Source organism: Phycomyces blakesleeanus (genome assembly GCF_001638985.1).
Source record: "Phycomyces blakesleeanus NRRL 1555(-) unplaced genomic scaffold PHYBLscaffold_3, whole genome shotgun sequence".
NCBI lineage: Eukaryota > Fungi > Mucoromycota > Mucoromycetes > Mucorales > Phycomycetaceae > Phycomyces > Phycomyces blakesleeanus.
This window is the reverse complement of record NW_017265136.1, coordinates 1,180,383-1,196,321: the sequence shown is the minus strand read 5'-3', so window position 1 is coordinate 1,196,321 and position 15,939 is coordinate 1,180,383. Positions and strand designations below refer to the sequence as shown.

Here is a 15,939-nt window from a genome sequence, read left to right as displayed (position 1 = left end):
TATAATGAAGAAAATTTAGCAAGGCTCTCGAAAAAAATTGCTGATTTTGGCTCCTTTAATGTATACTATGAGACTGATCCTAGAAAACCAGTTCTACTGTCGCTTGCTAGAATACATTCAAAGCCTTTTATTTTCAAGGTATATGTCTTCATCCAGCCAAGCAATGTGTAATGAATGTAATTCAAACGGATGTAACTTCGTTAAATAATAGCTTTATTGCTTATGTATTTAGAATTCTTTATGGATAGCTGAACCTTTTTTGGCCCAAATTTTGGAAAATTCTTACAATAAAATGGCTTATTGGAATTGATTAAAAATATAAAAAATAAAGAGATATATAATAAAATAAAGAAAAAACGCATTTAAACTATCTTGAATCTCTGTATAGACTTTGACCTAAAATTGAAGGGGTATAATCCTGAAGGGTCGTTCAAAATCTCTTCTCGTTGAAAAACATGAACTTTATGACTAAAAGGTAAGTTATAAATTTTTATCGTTTTCAGTTTTTCATGCTAGCTAATGAGAAGCACATTGTAAGTATTATTGAAGAAATTTTACTTCTACATGCTGTAAATTACCTGACAAAGGAGTGCAAATCATTGAAATCGGTTGATGGTCCTGCAAAATCTAGAGCTACGATGCAAATATTCTGTTCTGTTGCACTGATATAAGAAATCATACTTGAAAAATGGTTTAATATCAGAATGGGTATGGTACCTATATATATATATATATTTATAAGTATACTATACCTTGTGTGTTTCCATCGACCCTCATTAATTCGGCTAGTAAATTAGGTCTCTCATTTATGTCTCTTGAAGCAAGACTATTTGATGCCAAACAAGAGGATTAAACAAAGATTTTATCGCAGATTGACCTTTCCGTTGAACAACGCACCATACAGTTCAGCAGGTCTATTCTTTTTTGCTTGTATTTATAATCTGGGGATTCCCTTGCATACCCAATAGTAATATAACTTTGACTTTTCAAGAAATTTATGTAAGTTTGGTATTCCGGCACATACTTTGCTATGCTTTATACTACACTCTCTAAGAAAAATGAAGCAAATATAGCAAGCATTTTTGCAATAATTACTAATAACCTGGTACCTATGTATTCATGTTTCAATACGTATAATTCTCTATAGCGGCTGTTTGAGCCTCTTTCCATTTTTCTGATGTCTAGTGAATTCATAAAATGGATGCCTTTGAACACCAAGTCGCAAAGGCTGCTTCCGATTTTTTACACATGCTGTCAGTTGTTGTTATAACCAACTCGTAAATGACATTAGTAGTAAATCTTTTGAGATAGTAAGCACTTTCATTTGGTGTGTAAACAATGGTAGCGTGCACTTCGTTTAAAAATGGAATAACTTGCAATTCTGAAGCTGTATTTATAGGCATTCTGATGTTAAAACAGTATGTAGAATAAAATGCATAGCATATACAGCACTTACTAAGTGCAAAACCTTTTTTTTTCTGGTTAATCATAGTTTGAATTTGGCTGTTTAATTGTATACTGTTTGAAAGAAAATGGATCGCTCCGAATTCGCGTCAAATAATTACATTGGTTTTCTAGGATCGACCTCATAGCATATATCAAAGGAGCCAAAATCAGCAATCTTTTTCAAAAGTCTTGCAACATTTTCTTCATCATATTCTTTAGAGAAGAGTATATAAATAGCTTGCTCGCGTGTTATGTTCATTTTTTGGGTTAAAAAAGAGACAGTTTTTTGCACCGGCGGTTCACAACTGGTTTAGTCTTGAAAATTGTTAGTTTGGTATAACAAAGTATTCTATGTACATTTACTACTTATTTCCATTTAAACATATACACACTTTTTTGGTATTAAAATAAATAAATCAAGAAAACTCACATATTTTATAAGCAGCATCAAAGCCAAATAATAAAATCACCAAAGTAATAATAATACTAATAATAACTAAATAAGTAAAAAATTAAAAGTAAAGTTTAAAAACAAGCAACAGAAAACATATAATTAAACTCCAATCTGTATCTCAACCTTACAATCTTATTAATCTTAATTTCGGTTTATAATGTGGAATGCCTATTATGCAGAGAGATTAGCTGCACGAAAACGTAGTGTCATGTAAGTGATCTACAGGAATAATTATGCGAAGCAAATCTTTTTCTTTTTCTAATAAAACATTACATGATCACAGAACCCGATCTACGTACAAACTCTCACCATTTGTAGTTGTACCTCCAGAGGAATACAGTAAGACACGAATTGTCCTGCTCATGTCTGTGGACTCAACCAGTCAATCCAGCTAGAAAACTTCGCTCAAATCGCTCTCCCTTCAATAATGCACCACCCTCTCCTTCATGGGATGAGTTGGCAAGATCATCAGACGAGGCATCCTTAAAATCACCAACAGTCACAAGCCCTACAAGATCATTACTCATCAGCAGAGAAATCCAGGATAGTATCCCATCATTTAGTGTACGCCTCCCTTCTTTTCGTGAAGGGTCAAGCCTCGAATCGACTGGCAATATCCTTGAAAAAAGTTATTCCAAAAGAAGATTGGCAGATTCACCTAACGATCATGATAAAAGCAAGCGATTTCGTGATGAAGATTCATACTTATCCCAAAGTCAAGTTCTCACCAGTCGTGTATACTCGGTACACAACCAAACGATAGAACAAGAAAATGAAAGTATCCGCGTACAAGAGTCAAGCAATCCACCAGAATTTATCGGCGTATCAGAAGTGGAGATGAGAGAATTAGCCCAAATGTCAATTAAAGATATGTTTGGAAATACATCTGTTCAAGAACAAAATAAATCTTATGATCAGGGTACTGAAATACAAAATGAAGACATCATAAACATCACATCAGAGCATATAAAACCATCAAAATCCCAATTATTGCACGGATCGTTGCCTGAACAGTTGCCTCAACTTCAACCTCAATTAAACCTTGAATCTCAATCTCAATCCCAAACGCAAATTGAATCAGAATTAAACAGAGAAAAAGAACATAATGAAGTCACCCCTCATGAGCAGCAATCAACTGAAATACAAGAAGACTTTGAACAGGACATGTGGTCTATTCCGCAGCTGGACTATGGATCTCCCGAACCAATGAATATTGAAACAGACCAATTGGAAGGTGCAAATATAGAATTAACTAATGAAGCACGCCCCGAAGAAGAACCAGTTGTAATAGACCATACCTCACCAGAAGGAGAGAAGTCGAATATTAATAATGAAACTCAACACCCGCAAGCAGGTGAACCGGAAGTGGATATGGATTTAGATATAGATTTCCAAACTGATGGAATACCAGAGCAGCCACTACCAGATCAGTCAGAAGTTCGAGAGCAGGTCACAACAGAGGTACCCCAAAAGCGTGGCAGAGGAAGACCACCCCTAGTACCGATGGATGATATACTTGGGAATGAGCTAGCTTCATCTGGATCTATAGGTGCACCCCCTGAATTAGATCTCGACACTTTTATTAAAAAACATACCGATCTATTGGAAGCAGCAGCGGAAGAGAGAGAAAACAAAGAACAGGCAGTGGATGAGATTAGACACATCTCAGGTCCTGTATTTGATGAAGTATCGATGTTTTTGTAAGTGTGTATAATTTTTTTCTTTCTTTTCATATTTGATTTTATTAATAGCCTTCTATATAGTAAAAACATTACCAATACACAGAGACGAGATTTGGTATCTCGATTCGGATCAATTATTGTGGATGAGCTTGAAGCACTGGTAAAGCAATATTTTACTCTAAAACTAGACAAACAGAAATGACATTAATTATCTATTGTCCAACCATATTTGTAGACTACACTTTATACCGAATATTTGAAGGCAGAATGGATGTTGCGACGGGAGAAGTACTTACTCAGAAGACTTCGTACAAAATTATTAGATATTAGGATGAAGCAAAGTGGGTGTAAAAATGAACAAGCAGTGCTCAAAAGACATCTGGAGGAAAATGATTCAAAACGAGTAGTAAGTACACCTGGACAAAATAACAACAGTAATATTAATGTTATTTGTTAGACTCTTTCTGGATTAGGCCATTTCTTTGACCACATTAAATCAATACGGGCTCAAGTGGTAGAATCGGATGAGCCGATTGAAGAACAGCACTGGTCGGCTTAAAAACCAAATTTGTATAATACTGTTTGTTAATATGTGTGCGTATTTGTGCGTATGTGGTTTTGGAGAAGTTGAAGCCAATTGTTTATTTCTTCGCATTTTTCAAGGTGCCTTCATAATTATTTGCTTTCCAATCAATGTTTACTTAATATATATAAATAAAATATAAGTTGTTAAATTAACCTTATGAGGCGTTTACTTATTTGTGATAGACCGATAAATACTGGTTGTGTGCCCAAAACTTCCTTTATCATTTTTATTAATGTGTAGCAGTCTGTTGCGGAACTGTCTCTGATGTTAGTATTGACACGTAAAGTATTTGTAAGAGGCAATACAATTAGTTACAATACTATCGTGAGGGAAGGGTTCAGAGCTGCATAGTCTTCATTACTAGACTATCAGCTATTGTAGGGCTTCTATTCTTAATATAGGCGTAGTAACAAAAGAAAATAAACTATCTTAAAGGTATACGTTCTCAAGTTACAGTAATAGATGTACACTTCAACAGTTAGTATGAGTCAAATAGCATTTTATTGACTAGACACATAGGGATAAGAACCAGCTGTCAAAATTATAGAATAGGAAAAAATGGCTTTAACGAGGTAAAAGGGAATATCTTATTCTATAGTGCTAAACTTTCTCTAATATTGCCTTACATACTTCTTCCTCTTGCTCTTTACGTTTACCCTTCGCTCCCCTTCTTTCTCTAATTTAGAATTCCGAGGGAAGGCAGCCATCAATCACCTCGCCTACCGTCTCAAAACATCGGTGAAAATAATGTATTTATGTAATGTTTAAAAAGAAAGCTTTGCGCCCACCCATTTTTTTTTAGAATAACTTCAATCCTTGTTGAATACAAGTCGAATATTTCTATTAATTTGCTTGTTTCTGTTTGCGATTACAAAGGATATCAAGAAAGCTAAATTCTTTAATACTTTGCCCAATTCTTTGCTTAATATTACTGGAATTGTTGAATTATTGTCTTCAACAGGTCTTCAATACAATAAAATATTTTCTCAATGCTTTCACTTTGTTTACATCCATGCTTCAAAGATGTGATAATATTCAAATTCCAACTTGCCACGGTTCTATTGTCCCACACTTGAGCTGCGATGTGCTTGAAAAGCTTTGAAGTGGCCACAGCACTGAAATCTCTGTCTTGATTATGGGAGCAATATAAAATTGTTCATATTGTCCAAAACCTCGTTCGAGCATCATTAGTAAATTTGGACGAAGATAGGTAACAAAGGTAGGTAGACAATTGATCGAGCTTGGATCTTGGTTTAAGTAACTGAGGATGTTCATCGAATGGATATAATAAGTGTTTATTAGAAATCTAATTCCATCAAATTGTATATTAGCTTACATCATTATTTCACTTTCTTCAAGTTTGCGTTTTTCAATAGAAAATCGCTGTGCTCTTACTTGGTATGAACCAATTTGAGCAAGAAACACTGACAATTGGTAATTGATTGATTTACAGGCGTGTTGATGAAGTAAACAAAACGTTCATGGTTTTGGTTCTCAACACTAAATTTTTGGCATTATTATTCTCAATTAAGTATATTTCTATATCTTGGTGTCTTGTATCAGTGTAAGATAAGGAGGTTTGGGGATGTTTCTTTTTGCCGACGATGTTTTTTCTTATAGTGCGCAACCAGTGATGGGATTCTTGAATATATCTCCCCACCAAGAATAAGTAACGACTTGCTTCCCTCCACAAAAACAACCTCTTCTAAAAAATAGACGCATATTTTAGTTGCCATTAAATTTAATGTCTCGCTACTTTTTAGCCAAAGTGAAGCCTGATGGTCCAACTCGATATTTCCCTCGTATATCTCATTCAGATCGACGGCTATTCTTTCCACAAAGATTTTACTGGTTCTTCCCGACATCACCTTCTCACACCTCTGTGCTCTAGACTTCATGCCAACATTTACTTCCCTCCCAAGTTTCCAGTATAAAAGTCGGCATTGTCACAACTGTGTCAGTCCTGGTCTATTCCTGATGTTGCTTGGCTTCTCGTCCGCACCAGGCTTTATTCTTCTATATCCTCCTATCTCCAGATTGCGATTGCGTCAATCACGGCTCACACCTATCTTGCACGCACACTGGAGACTTGTCTTCGCCAATTACCTTCTCTCCCTTCTCAATGTAGTTGCTGCTAAGGCAGTGACTGCCATACGCAGATTACATAACCTCAACACCACCTAGTTAGCGTTCGTATCCCTCTTCATCACTGCAGTATTATCTTTTCTTAAAGTCCAACTTCAAAGGCCGCTACCGTGTGCGTCCGATAAGTTTATATTCATCCCACCTTCAGGGACACCAAAATATAGAAATATGGTCCGATCGCATGTGACGATACTGTAAATTGTTAAGTGACTGCATTGTAACCGGGAAAATACTAAAAGAAGTTCGTGGATTGAAAAATATACTTCTTTCTCTTAGCATCTTCATTTTCATAATAACAAAAAGGTAACATTTTCTCATCCATACCATCCATCCATCCATCCGTTTGTCTTCTATTGTATCCTCGGATCTATGGCAAGATTAATCGGATTGGCTTACGCATATGGGACTCGAATGCCCTTCCACTCTACCATTTGCAAAGCCGGGAACCTCTTATTAAAGAAGTCCTTGGCCACTTGCTCGTGATGTAGCAGCAATATGCTTTTATGAATCGCCCATCTTTACTGATGGCGACACTCATTCGAGCATGCTGACTAACCAAGGTATGTTGGTTAAATGTGTTAGATCACCATGGTCCGTGTCTCTATCTTGAACGACTGCTTGAACAACATCAACAACGCCGAGAGCCGCGGAAAGAGACAGGTGCTTATCCGCCCTTCCTCCAAGGTTATTGTCAAGTTCCTGTCTGTTATGCAGAAGCACGGTAAGATTTTATACGGATCATATATTTTGATTATTTTCCGCAGTATAACTGGTTTGAAGTTGCTTTTTCCCACTTCTTTTGACTTTTAAATCTGCGGTATATTAACACCTGTGTTGTCCATTACAAGAACATAGCTTATATTTAAGCTATGGTCTGCTTTGGATAATGAGGGACATTTTGTTTTATAAATATTTTTCATATTATCTTTACATCGAAGATTTTTTTATGATATTTAACTAAACATAACTACTCAATAGGTTACATTGGTGAATTCGAAGAAATCGATGACCATCGTTCAGGAAAGATTGTTATCCAGCTTAACGGTCGTTTGAACAAGTGTGGTGTCATCTCCCCCCGTTTCAACGTCAAGCTCACCGAGCTCGAGAAGTGGACTGCCAACCTCTTGCCTTCGCGTCAGTTCGGCTACCTAGTCCTTACCACATCTGCTGGTATTATGGACCACGAGGAAGCTCGTCGCAAGCATGCTGGTGGTAAGATCCTTGGCTTCTTCTATTAAGGAAAAGCCCTTAGTCCATTATATCAATAAAAATTTCAAAAGAAAGAACTTGTGATCATGGTGAACCAAAGAAAGTTATATAGTGTATATTTGTTTTATTTTGTTGTTGTTTTAAGAGATGTCAATTTCCTCTGTTTCATTTTTGACTTGTCGGTTGAGGATGTAAAATCCGATTAAAATAAGAATACTGCCAACTAAAGTTGATCCTGGTACCATAACGCCAGTGACTAGTACGTCAGTAACCGCAACAGCAGGTACTGTAAGCATCACTCCCACGGCCGCAAACACAGGATTCACAAGTGCGATCACGCACATGAATGTAGCGTTGTACACAACGCTCATTGACGCAATTCCCAGGATATATACAAATGTCTCTAGGTCAGGCAATTCAAAGGTTTCGTAACCAGAGAAGTGGAGGACTGGCAAAGGAATCCATAATATTAATAAAGTGATTATTCCAATGGCACCAGTGACAGTATTGGCAAAAAGAACGGAAGCTTGTGACGGAGAAGCATACTTTTTGTAATATACTTCATAGAAACCATAAAGGGCTGCCCCCAAGACTGCAACCGAAATGCCGAGAGTCTGGCTTTGTGCAGGTTGATCGCCGGGTGTCCAGAAAGCCATGAGAAAAACACCGATCATGCATAGCAAAATAGCAGCAATCTTGGTAGCCATAAGACGGTCATGAAGCAGCCAGACTGAAAAGACGTAGGCGAAGAAACAGCCGGTGTTGTATATCGCTGTAAGGTTTGACATGCTCGTCAAGTTGACACTTACATACCACAAGTAAGCAGGTAGTGTCAAAAGTATCGCGAGCCAGAGACCCGTTGAGATGATAAAACGTATACTAAGTCTGTTTGTGGTGTTTTCGCCCTTGACTCGACCCTGAAGTTCAAGAAGAGATTGAGCTAGTTCATTTTTACAATGTCCAGCTGTCTCTATGACATGGCCCAATGCAGCAGAGGGCTTAGTTGGCCAGCCTCTTCCTATACACTCTGCCAGAAATTGAATTGGTATCATAAATATGTAGCATGAGTGACTAACATAACTAAACAAGTGTGTCAGCATATATCGTTGGCATGTGCGCAATAATCCCCCTTACAGAATAAAATATGGTTTCTGGTAGTCTGTAGTTTGCTGAACATACTGGGCCAGCTCAGTCTGAAGAACAAAGGAAACTATACAAATAGTCAACATGACTGTTGCAATCACTGAACGTGATTTGGTCTTAAATGACGCTGGACTTTCTGATCTGTCATTAATGGGGACAGCATGGTAAGAGGTCATGATCAAGAATAAAGGGCAGGTAAAAAAGAAAAAGAAAGATGAAAACGAGATCTTAATCCATTGAACTGAGATTGATTTTTCTTTTATTCTGAAAAAAAAATAAGGCTTGATTTGAACCAGGTTATGTTGTACTTGGTCTCTTTGGCTTCTTTTGATCAACCAGGGGAAGGTCTGTTAGAAGCCTTTGATTATATATTCATAAAGCTGGTTAATATCGAAACATATATATTAAATTATCATTGGCTCACCGCATCATTTTCAAACGTGTTTTTGCTGGGCTCTGTATTTAATATGTATATGTATGTACATATAATAAGAAACAGACTCGCCTTGGTTTATAGTAAAACGAAGAAGAAGACGAAATACCTCATTATCTCTCATTGCATGTAAAGATAGTATAGAATAGTTTTGTAGTGCATTTGCTGCTGTCTGTCTCCTGAGTTTAGTTTCATTATCATTGCGTCGCTGATGGACAGTTAGTTCTGGAGATGCCATGAGGAAAGAGATGAATTATGTGTGACTGGAATTATCCTTTGCTCTTTGACAATCTTTATTTTATATGAATATTGGTTATTTATTTAATTATTTATTTTCGGTATTATGGGTATTTCGCCCTCACTTGTAAGATCATTTGTCAAAGGCACAAAGCGCCTGCAATATATCTATAGATCCCCTGGACCTCACGAGCCTACCATATGTTATATACCTGGATTCCAATCGCAATGTATGGAATCCAACAAATGCCATCATGTGTATGATCTTGCAGTTTCAGAGAATGCCGGCTTTTTTGGCTGGGACCACGCTAATGGAGGTTCAGTATTGGAGTGGTGGAGCGATGGAAATGAATTGTTGGAAAAATATACAAAGGGACCTCTTGTATTGGTGGGACCAAGTATGGGTACTTGGATTGCACTTCTTTTGGCAGGGCGTTCACCAGTAAAAGAACGTATACAATCAATTGTGGGCGTGGGTGGTGGAGTAGACTTTACAGAGAGATGGCTTCAGGAAGTTCCTGTTGAGCACCGAGAAGATCCGAAATATATATGGAAAAGACCATCCAGTTATGCAGAATGTGGATACTATGCCATTCCGGTACATACTTTGTTGGACTCGCGAGCATGTTTGGTCATGGGGAGCCCTTTGGATATTAGAGTCCCTGTGTATTTGATTCACGGTCAAGCAGATAGTGATGTTCCACCGCAGAACGCAATACTATTAAAACAGTATCTAGAGGAACATTCTATTGAGAAAGTATACTTGAAATTGATCGAAGACGGAGACCATCGCCTGTCACGACCACAAGATATGGATGTTATTAGCAGTATCATATTATGTATATTAAAATAAATATACTGTGGTCTCAAACAATTCAATTTTCTTACAAAATAGGCTATTTTTTTTTATATAATTCATAAAAAAAAATTGTCTAGTCAGACCATTCTTTTCCTTTTTCAAATCTCGTTCAAATCGTGTTGGAATACCAAGCTTATTGCAGTATTACCGCTCACCAAAAAAAAAAAAGAAGCAATAAGACTTGAAACATGGGCCTAAAATACAGAGAATACCTAGAAGGCAGAAGAATCTATGGTTGCTCAAAGTGTCGCTCTCACTTAACCACAGGAGATAGAATCCTTTCAAAAGTGAAAAAAAACCTCTTGTCAGTTACATGTGTAAAATATACTTATTTATATATTTAGGGTTTTCGCGGGAATAATGGGGAAGCTTACCTAATCCATAATGTGTAAGTTATGCATATTGTTATCGCTATTTGCTGACGGTTATTTTTAGTGTAAATGTCAGCGAAACCGGCGAAGAGCATGAAAGGTAGAGGTTATAAATCCAAAGGCTAAGATTTTTATATACATACATAATGCATAAAAATAAAATGTGTAGCATAATGACAACTGGAAGGCATAAAATCATTCATATTTCCTGTGTTCGATGCGGATCCCAACTTGGATGGAAATACGTAAATTCGATAGATTTAATATATCAACCTGATTATGAATATCTGATCTCTGTGCTAAATTTTAAATAGACTGAAGCTCACGATGAGGAACAAAAGTACAAGGAAGGCAAATATATTCTGGAAAGGAACCTTATCCGGATAGTCAAATAATGAATACATACACACGCACACACTTATACATACATTAAATAAAATGAAAAGAAGATTAAGGATGAGGAATATCAGATTCTACTTTGTATTGTATGCATTTGTCCAAAAAACACTGACGGAGATTTAACCTCTGGTCAGCCACACATCTTGATACTCGTCCAAACTTCCATTATTTTTTATTACTCCAGTGAGAATCCCCCCTCTTCGCGATCATGTGGCATGAAGCAAGATCCAATGAGAAAAAGGTAATAATACCAAGTCTGTCTATTAATTGTTCTCATCAAAAATCTAGATCAAGGAGTTAATGGTTGACCACAAAAAGCGGGCTGAAAGACGCCGCGCTTACTACGAATCAAGAGTATGGACTCCATTCTTTGAATGAAATGGAGAAACTCATTTTTTTATTAGCGTGGAGATCCTCGTCAACTTCTTCGTGTTGTCGGTTCAGCTATTCTACTGCACCCAGATGCAGAGCAGTATTACCACCACGAGAATACTAATAACTTGTAAGCGAATCATTTAAGCTTTGAAATACTATAATTTCAGAGCCAACAATTAATGTATTTTTTATTATTATTATAAAGAATGCCCTGGCAAGGTGATCCGGATATCAAAATTGACCGGTAAGCCAAGAATTGAAGGTTTTATTATGCTGGTACCAAACGCAATCTAAATTCAATGCATTAGATTTGATGGCCGTTCTTTGCTTGAATTTGTACCAGATGCTAAAGCAAGAGACGCTAAACTACAGCCCACGGAAGACAAGGAATTGTCAGATGATTTAAACTTTGAGCGATATCATGATCTTGTAGAAGCAGAGAGACTAAAGGGTGAGTCTTTACTTTCTGTGTAATAATAATAAATATATATATATATATAATTAATGAGGCCCAATTTTGACAAAAATTTATCAAAATCTACAAGTATCCGAACATGATCGATTGGCAGAGGTGGAAGAAGAGTGGAACCAGCTTTTGGATCGGCACAAGGCTCTACTGGCTATGCTTACTGAAAAGTAATTACTTCAGCAAAAAGACTTAACATAAACTAAAATCTTATTTATTTATGTAGAAAGTCTGATAAACCTCAAGGATTTGGATATGATTATGGCACAAACACAACTAGTGATGATATGATAATTGATCAAGGACCACAACTCTTGAAAGATATCCTTTTTTTTGCGTGCGTGCGCGCATGTGTGTGTGTGTGTGTGTATGCGTGTGTTACTTATTTGGATATACTACAATGTAATCCTTGACAGTTATTTCTACAGACCGATATATTAAAGTACGTCGATGAGTTGAACGACAGGGATCGACAGACCCTCAACGACATGGCCAAGAAATATGGAATTCGAAGTTATGCTCGGCTTTTGAGAGTGGCCAAAAAAGATAGAGATGATGAATTAAGAGATCTCAGGGTAAGCGTATTCTCATTATAATAGACGTCAAATAGACTAATGTAATTAAATCGAAAGAAAAAGGACACTACTCCTAGAGAAGGAAGTCAGCGCTCAAAAGATGATAAGAGACGGAAAAGGAAATCTAGAAGAAGCTCAGGTGCTCGTTCTAGGCAAGTCAGAGTTTAATATGGTCTAGAAAACAAGCGCTGACAAGATAATACAGAGGAGGAAGAGAGAGCCCAAACTATGAACCATACAGACGTGCACAGTCAGATTCCGAGACTTCTGCAGAAGAAGACATGTCAGCACCATCCGATGTTGTGATTGAATTTGGCTCCGAGACTACGCCTTCTAATATTAATATGCCAGCAATAGCATCCTCTAGAAGAACTACAGAACCAACCTATCATACCAACCCCGAAAAAACACGTGTATCAGAGCCAGCAAACACTCGACCCGAGGAAAAGAAGTTGACACCTATGGAGAAGCTGAAATTGAAGATGAGAGCTGGATTAGAGAAACAAAGTAAAAAAAAACTTTTTTTTGCTGAATTTGAAGCCAATGCTAATATGTCCATTATTATAGTTCAATTGGATCAGCGTGATGAACGTCGTAAGAGGCTGGAAAAGGAGATGGAAGACTACCAAGCGTTTACAACCTACAATGGACCAATGGGGGTTATATTGGATTCTTCCCAATCTCTACGCACAAAAGCCAATCGTCAGTCAGACGAACCAACCAAACCTCTTGTCGCACCACCCAGTACACAAAGATATCGCTCCCCCAGCTCATCACGGTCACGGTCACGGTCCCGTTCGCGTTCGCGTTCACCAACAGCCTCGGCCCATCGTTTCTCCTCAACTCAATCCATGGCTACTCACTCTATTGATCGCCGCCACAGCCGCCGATCAAATAGCCGATCAACTTCCCCGAAAGACCGCCACAGCCGTAGTCGTAACAATCGCAGTCGGTCCCCCATCAGTCGTTCAAAAGACCGTCAAAGACGCCGTTCTCCAAGTTATTCTCCCACCAGAACAAAGCGCTCTAGACGCAGATCAATTAGTCCAGCAAACTCCCATAGATCACGAAGCAGAAACAGGCGATCTCACAGATCAAGGTCGCCAAAAAAACACCGCCATGAGCATGGTTCACGACATTGAGAAACGTAGGCAAATTAGCTTTTTTTTTTACTGTTAAAGATTTCATGGATTTGTCTAAAGATTAATAAGACCGGTTGGTTAAATTTGAGTATAGTGTGCATGCCAAGTATCCAACTATAATTTGAGTGTAGTTTTTATATATAACCTATTTTCCTTTTACTCCATTTAGAATGATTTCATTCGTAATATACAGCAGAAGCCAATTATCATAATATACTTAACTGTTCGGCTATGGCATGTGCTCGTATGTGTATTTGATCTGTAGTTTGTTTAAGAGGGAAACACAAGACAATATCTTAGTAAATAATATAATAAAATGTCTCTTTATTGAAGTTTCACTGCTTATATATCATCCCATCTACAGCTCTCTTTTTTTTAAGTTTGAGTATGTGCTGCTTAATGAATGCTGAAATTATATCAACACAAAATTTAAATGTGCCATCTATGTAAATTTATAAGAGATTTGGTATGCCAACTCAACCGACAGACCTCTATATTCTAATGCAGGTGATAATTACAGTAAATTTCCTGCTTTTTTATGCTATTTAAATATGATATATATACTGAGAATAAGTTATATCAATCAGCTAAAATTTGAAATATTACTCAGTACTTAGCAAAATCATCATCATAATTTACCTGCAGTCTATACCAAACAAAGCGCGTTTATTAACAAAGCATTTTTATTGTTACATTAATATAAAAGATATATATACCAGCTGAGATGGTAAGAGTATCTGCATAAACATAGAAGGAGTATACATACTTAGTGAGCTGATATATAATAAGAAATAAACAGTAGAAGTAAGGGCATATTTGTAAAATTGGGAAAAGATAATTAAATGCGTCATAACAAACAGCCGTATGAAGAAACGAGAACGTGCACGGTACAAATGAACAAATACTTCAGAACAGATCTCGTTCTTAACGTAAAGAAATTTGTGTACGAAATTACAATATTCAATAATTACCTCAGCAGACTATATCATTTGTTTTTCAGTACTAGTTTATACGATGATTAGTGAGCTGAGCATCAGCAAATCATTCTTTGACAACAACGATATCAAGATTAAAGAAAAAGTTTATGGCTTCAAACTCGCCAAATTACTACCTTTTGATACAACTACCGAGTCAAAAGATACTATACAGCCAATGGACAAGAGCTTGGTTAACCGTATTCGGTTTGATACAGACTTCAAGTGTCTTTCACAAGCCAGCATTTGCAAGTTGCACTTAACTATCTTTTTTTTTTTTGGTTCCCGTGGTGTTAAAGAAGACAATTTAAACGCTCACCCTGTGCAGAATAGTCTGTCTTGTTCTTTCAAAGAATCCGATCATGATAACCAGAGCTTCTATCTCGAGAAAGTATTATTATAAGCAATGGCGATGGCTCTTAAAACATACCTGACCAACTTTGAGAATATGTGGGATTGCAAAAAGATAATCAACAAACTTTTGGACAAAGTGATACTAGTGCTACTTCGCTACCATCTTGCCAGTAATAGAGGATCAAAGCGTATCTCGACCACAACAATAAATAAACCGCATGGAAAGAAGGATATGAGAAACAATGCGCGTTATTTTTGCTGTGCAGAGGACAGAAAGCTGAAAAACATGATACAAAAAGCAAAGAACAGGCGGATTAGAAGGAGAAAAGTGGACCACTAAGATAAATATAGCGAAGCAGCGTCTAGCAAAGTTAAGGCATACTTTTAAAAAGGTAAAGTGGAAAAAAACATTGGCTTGAAATCACCAACTAACGCTTCATTTTACTATAGAAGATAACCCAAATGCTGAATAGTAGAAAGTAAGCTTCTGCGGAACACAAGCTCGTTGTTCAGGATTTGAACATCGCGGAAGAACAGCAAGATTTTCTGGAATAGGATGAGACTTTGGAGGAGAATGTTCCAGGAAAGAGATTGAGTCCGTTTGAACCCATCATTGAGCACTTATTTTTCAGCAATGATACGTCTATATATTTAGAAGATGTTAGAAATAAGTCTCCTGATGCCTTCACAGCTGGACAGTCAGTATGCTCGTTAATCTGCAATACCCTGAAAAAAGTTCTTGCCTCCGAAAAAAACCGATATCACATAATCGCGTATCAAATATATTTCTGTATCTTGGCAGACGACGTTATTAAATATGCACGCTATATAAAGTCTACTCGCGCACTATGTCCTTCAGAATATTTTTCATCATCGAATGCACTACACCTCAATTCAATTGCATTATATCAATTATTGACCCAGACTTTAGATCAAGAACAATCCGAACAACCATCAAATAGCAATAAAAAGAAAGAGATTGTATAATGAATTGATACTCTATGGATATTATAGGGATGAGCTAATGTGGTTACCAGGAAAAGAGTGCCAAAACAAAAATTCCAGATTTAATGCAGTATTTGATATGGG

At 37.0% G+C, this 15,939-nt stretch overlaps 9 protein-coding genes across 9 annotated transcripts; 6 read left to right on the top strand and 3 right to left on the bottom strand.

The window, feature by feature from the left end:
- Positions 1-362: 362 nt before the first annotated feature.
- PHYBLDRAFT_163618 (hypothetical protein) lies at positions 363-1,705 on the bottom strand (the record flags this gene model as incomplete). Its single annotated transcript, XM_018434844.1, has 5 exons — positions 363-468; positions 579-717; positions 753-826; positions 1,216-1,404; positions 1,566-1,705. 5 exons carry the CDS (start codon positions 1,703-1,705, stop codon positions 363-365), a joined length of 648 nt encoding a protein of 215 aa, XP_018296548.1.
- Positions 1,706-2,057: 352 nt separating this feature from the next.
- Positions 2,058-4,141, top strand: PHYBLDRAFT_62725 (hypothetical protein; the record flags this gene model as incomplete). The annotated part of the gene is made up of 6 exons (XM_018441006.1): positions 2,058-2,110; positions 2,184-2,239; positions 2,283-3,600; positions 3,652-3,742; positions 3,818-3,988; positions 4,040-4,141. The coding sequence occupies 6 exons, from the start codon at positions 2,058-2,060 to the stop codon at positions 4,139-4,141; spliced, it is 1,791 nt and encodes a 596-aa protein (XP_018296547.1).
- Positions 4,142-5,203: 1,062 nt separating this feature from the next.
- Positions 5,204-6,066, bottom strand: PHYBLDRAFT_163616 (hypothetical protein; the record flags this gene model as incomplete). Its single annotated transcript, XM_018434843.1, has 3 exons — positions 5,204-5,474; positions 5,505-5,592; positions 5,829-6,066. 3 exons carry the CDS (start codon positions 6,064-6,066, stop codon positions 5,204-5,206), a joined length of 597 nt encoding a protein of 198 aa, XP_018296546.1.
- Positions 6,067-6,901: 835 nt separating this feature from the next.
- On the top strand, positions 6,902-7,551 carry PHYBLDRAFT_107475 (hypothetical protein; the record flags this gene model as incomplete). Its single annotated transcript, XM_018427998.1, has 2 exons — positions 6,902-7,034; positions 7,292-7,551. 2 exons carry the CDS (start codon positions 6,902-6,904, stop codon positions 7,549-7,551), a joined length of 393 nt encoding a protein of 130 aa, XP_018296545.1.
- Positions 7,552-7,662: 111 nt separating this feature from the next.
- On the bottom strand, positions 7,663-8,841 carry PHYBLDRAFT_154395 (hypothetical protein; the record flags this gene model as incomplete). Its single annotated transcript, XM_018433322.1, has 2 exons — positions 7,663-8,602; positions 8,657-8,841. The coding sequence occupies 2 exons, from the start codon at positions 8,839-8,841 to the stop codon at positions 7,663-7,665; spliced, it is 1,125 nt and encodes a 374-aa protein (XP_018296544.1).
- Positions 8,842-9,441: 600 nt separating this feature from the next.
- On the top strand, positions 9,442-10,188 carry PHYBLDRAFT_163613 (hypothetical protein; the record flags this gene model as incomplete). Its single annotated transcript, XM_018434842.1, has 1 exon — positions 9,442-10,188. One exon carries the CDS (start codon positions 9,442-9,444, stop codon positions 10,186-10,188), a length of 747 nt encoding a protein of 248 aa, XP_018296543.1.
- A 194-nt stretch (positions 10,189-10,382) lies between these two features.
- Positions 10,383-10,960, top strand: PHYBLDRAFT_107388 (hypothetical protein; the record flags this gene model as incomplete). The annotated part of the gene is made up of 5 exons (XM_018427994.1): positions 10,383-10,481; positions 10,539-10,582; positions 10,630-10,665; positions 10,735-10,810; positions 10,880-10,960. The coding sequence occupies 5 exons, from the start codon at positions 10,383-10,385 to the stop codon at positions 10,958-10,960; spliced, it is 336 nt and encodes a 111-aa protein (XP_018296542.1).
- Positions 10,961-11,156: 196 nt separating this feature from the next.
- PHYBLDRAFT_185225 (hypothetical protein) lies at positions 11,157-13,737 on the top strand. Its single transcript, XM_018439049.1, has 12 exons — positions 11,157-11,205; positions 11,253-11,318; positions 11,369-11,466; positions 11,545-11,583; positions 11,648-11,790; positions 11,885-11,975; positions 12,032-12,158; positions 12,222-12,380; positions 12,632-12,887; positions 12,948-13,039; positions 13,077-13,527; positions 13,617-13,737. Exons 1-12 carry the CDS (start codon positions 11,173-11,175, stop codon positions 13,640-13,642), a joined length of 1,581 nt encoding a protein of 526 aa, XP_018296541.1. The 5' UTR covers positions 11,157-11,172; the 3' UTR covers positions 13,643-13,737.
- A 627-nt stretch (positions 13,738-14,364) lies between these two features.
- On the top strand, positions 14,365-15,837 carry PHYBLDRAFT_62732 (hypothetical protein; the record flags this gene model as incomplete). Its single annotated transcript, XM_018441007.1, has 4 exons — positions 14,365-14,465; positions 14,545-14,887; positions 15,150-15,242; positions 15,406-15,837. The coding sequence occupies 4 exons, from the start codon at positions 14,365-14,367 to the stop codon at positions 15,835-15,837; spliced, it is 969 nt and encodes a 322-aa protein (XP_018296540.1).
- Between the last annotated feature and the right edge of the window lie 102 nt (positions 15,838-15,939).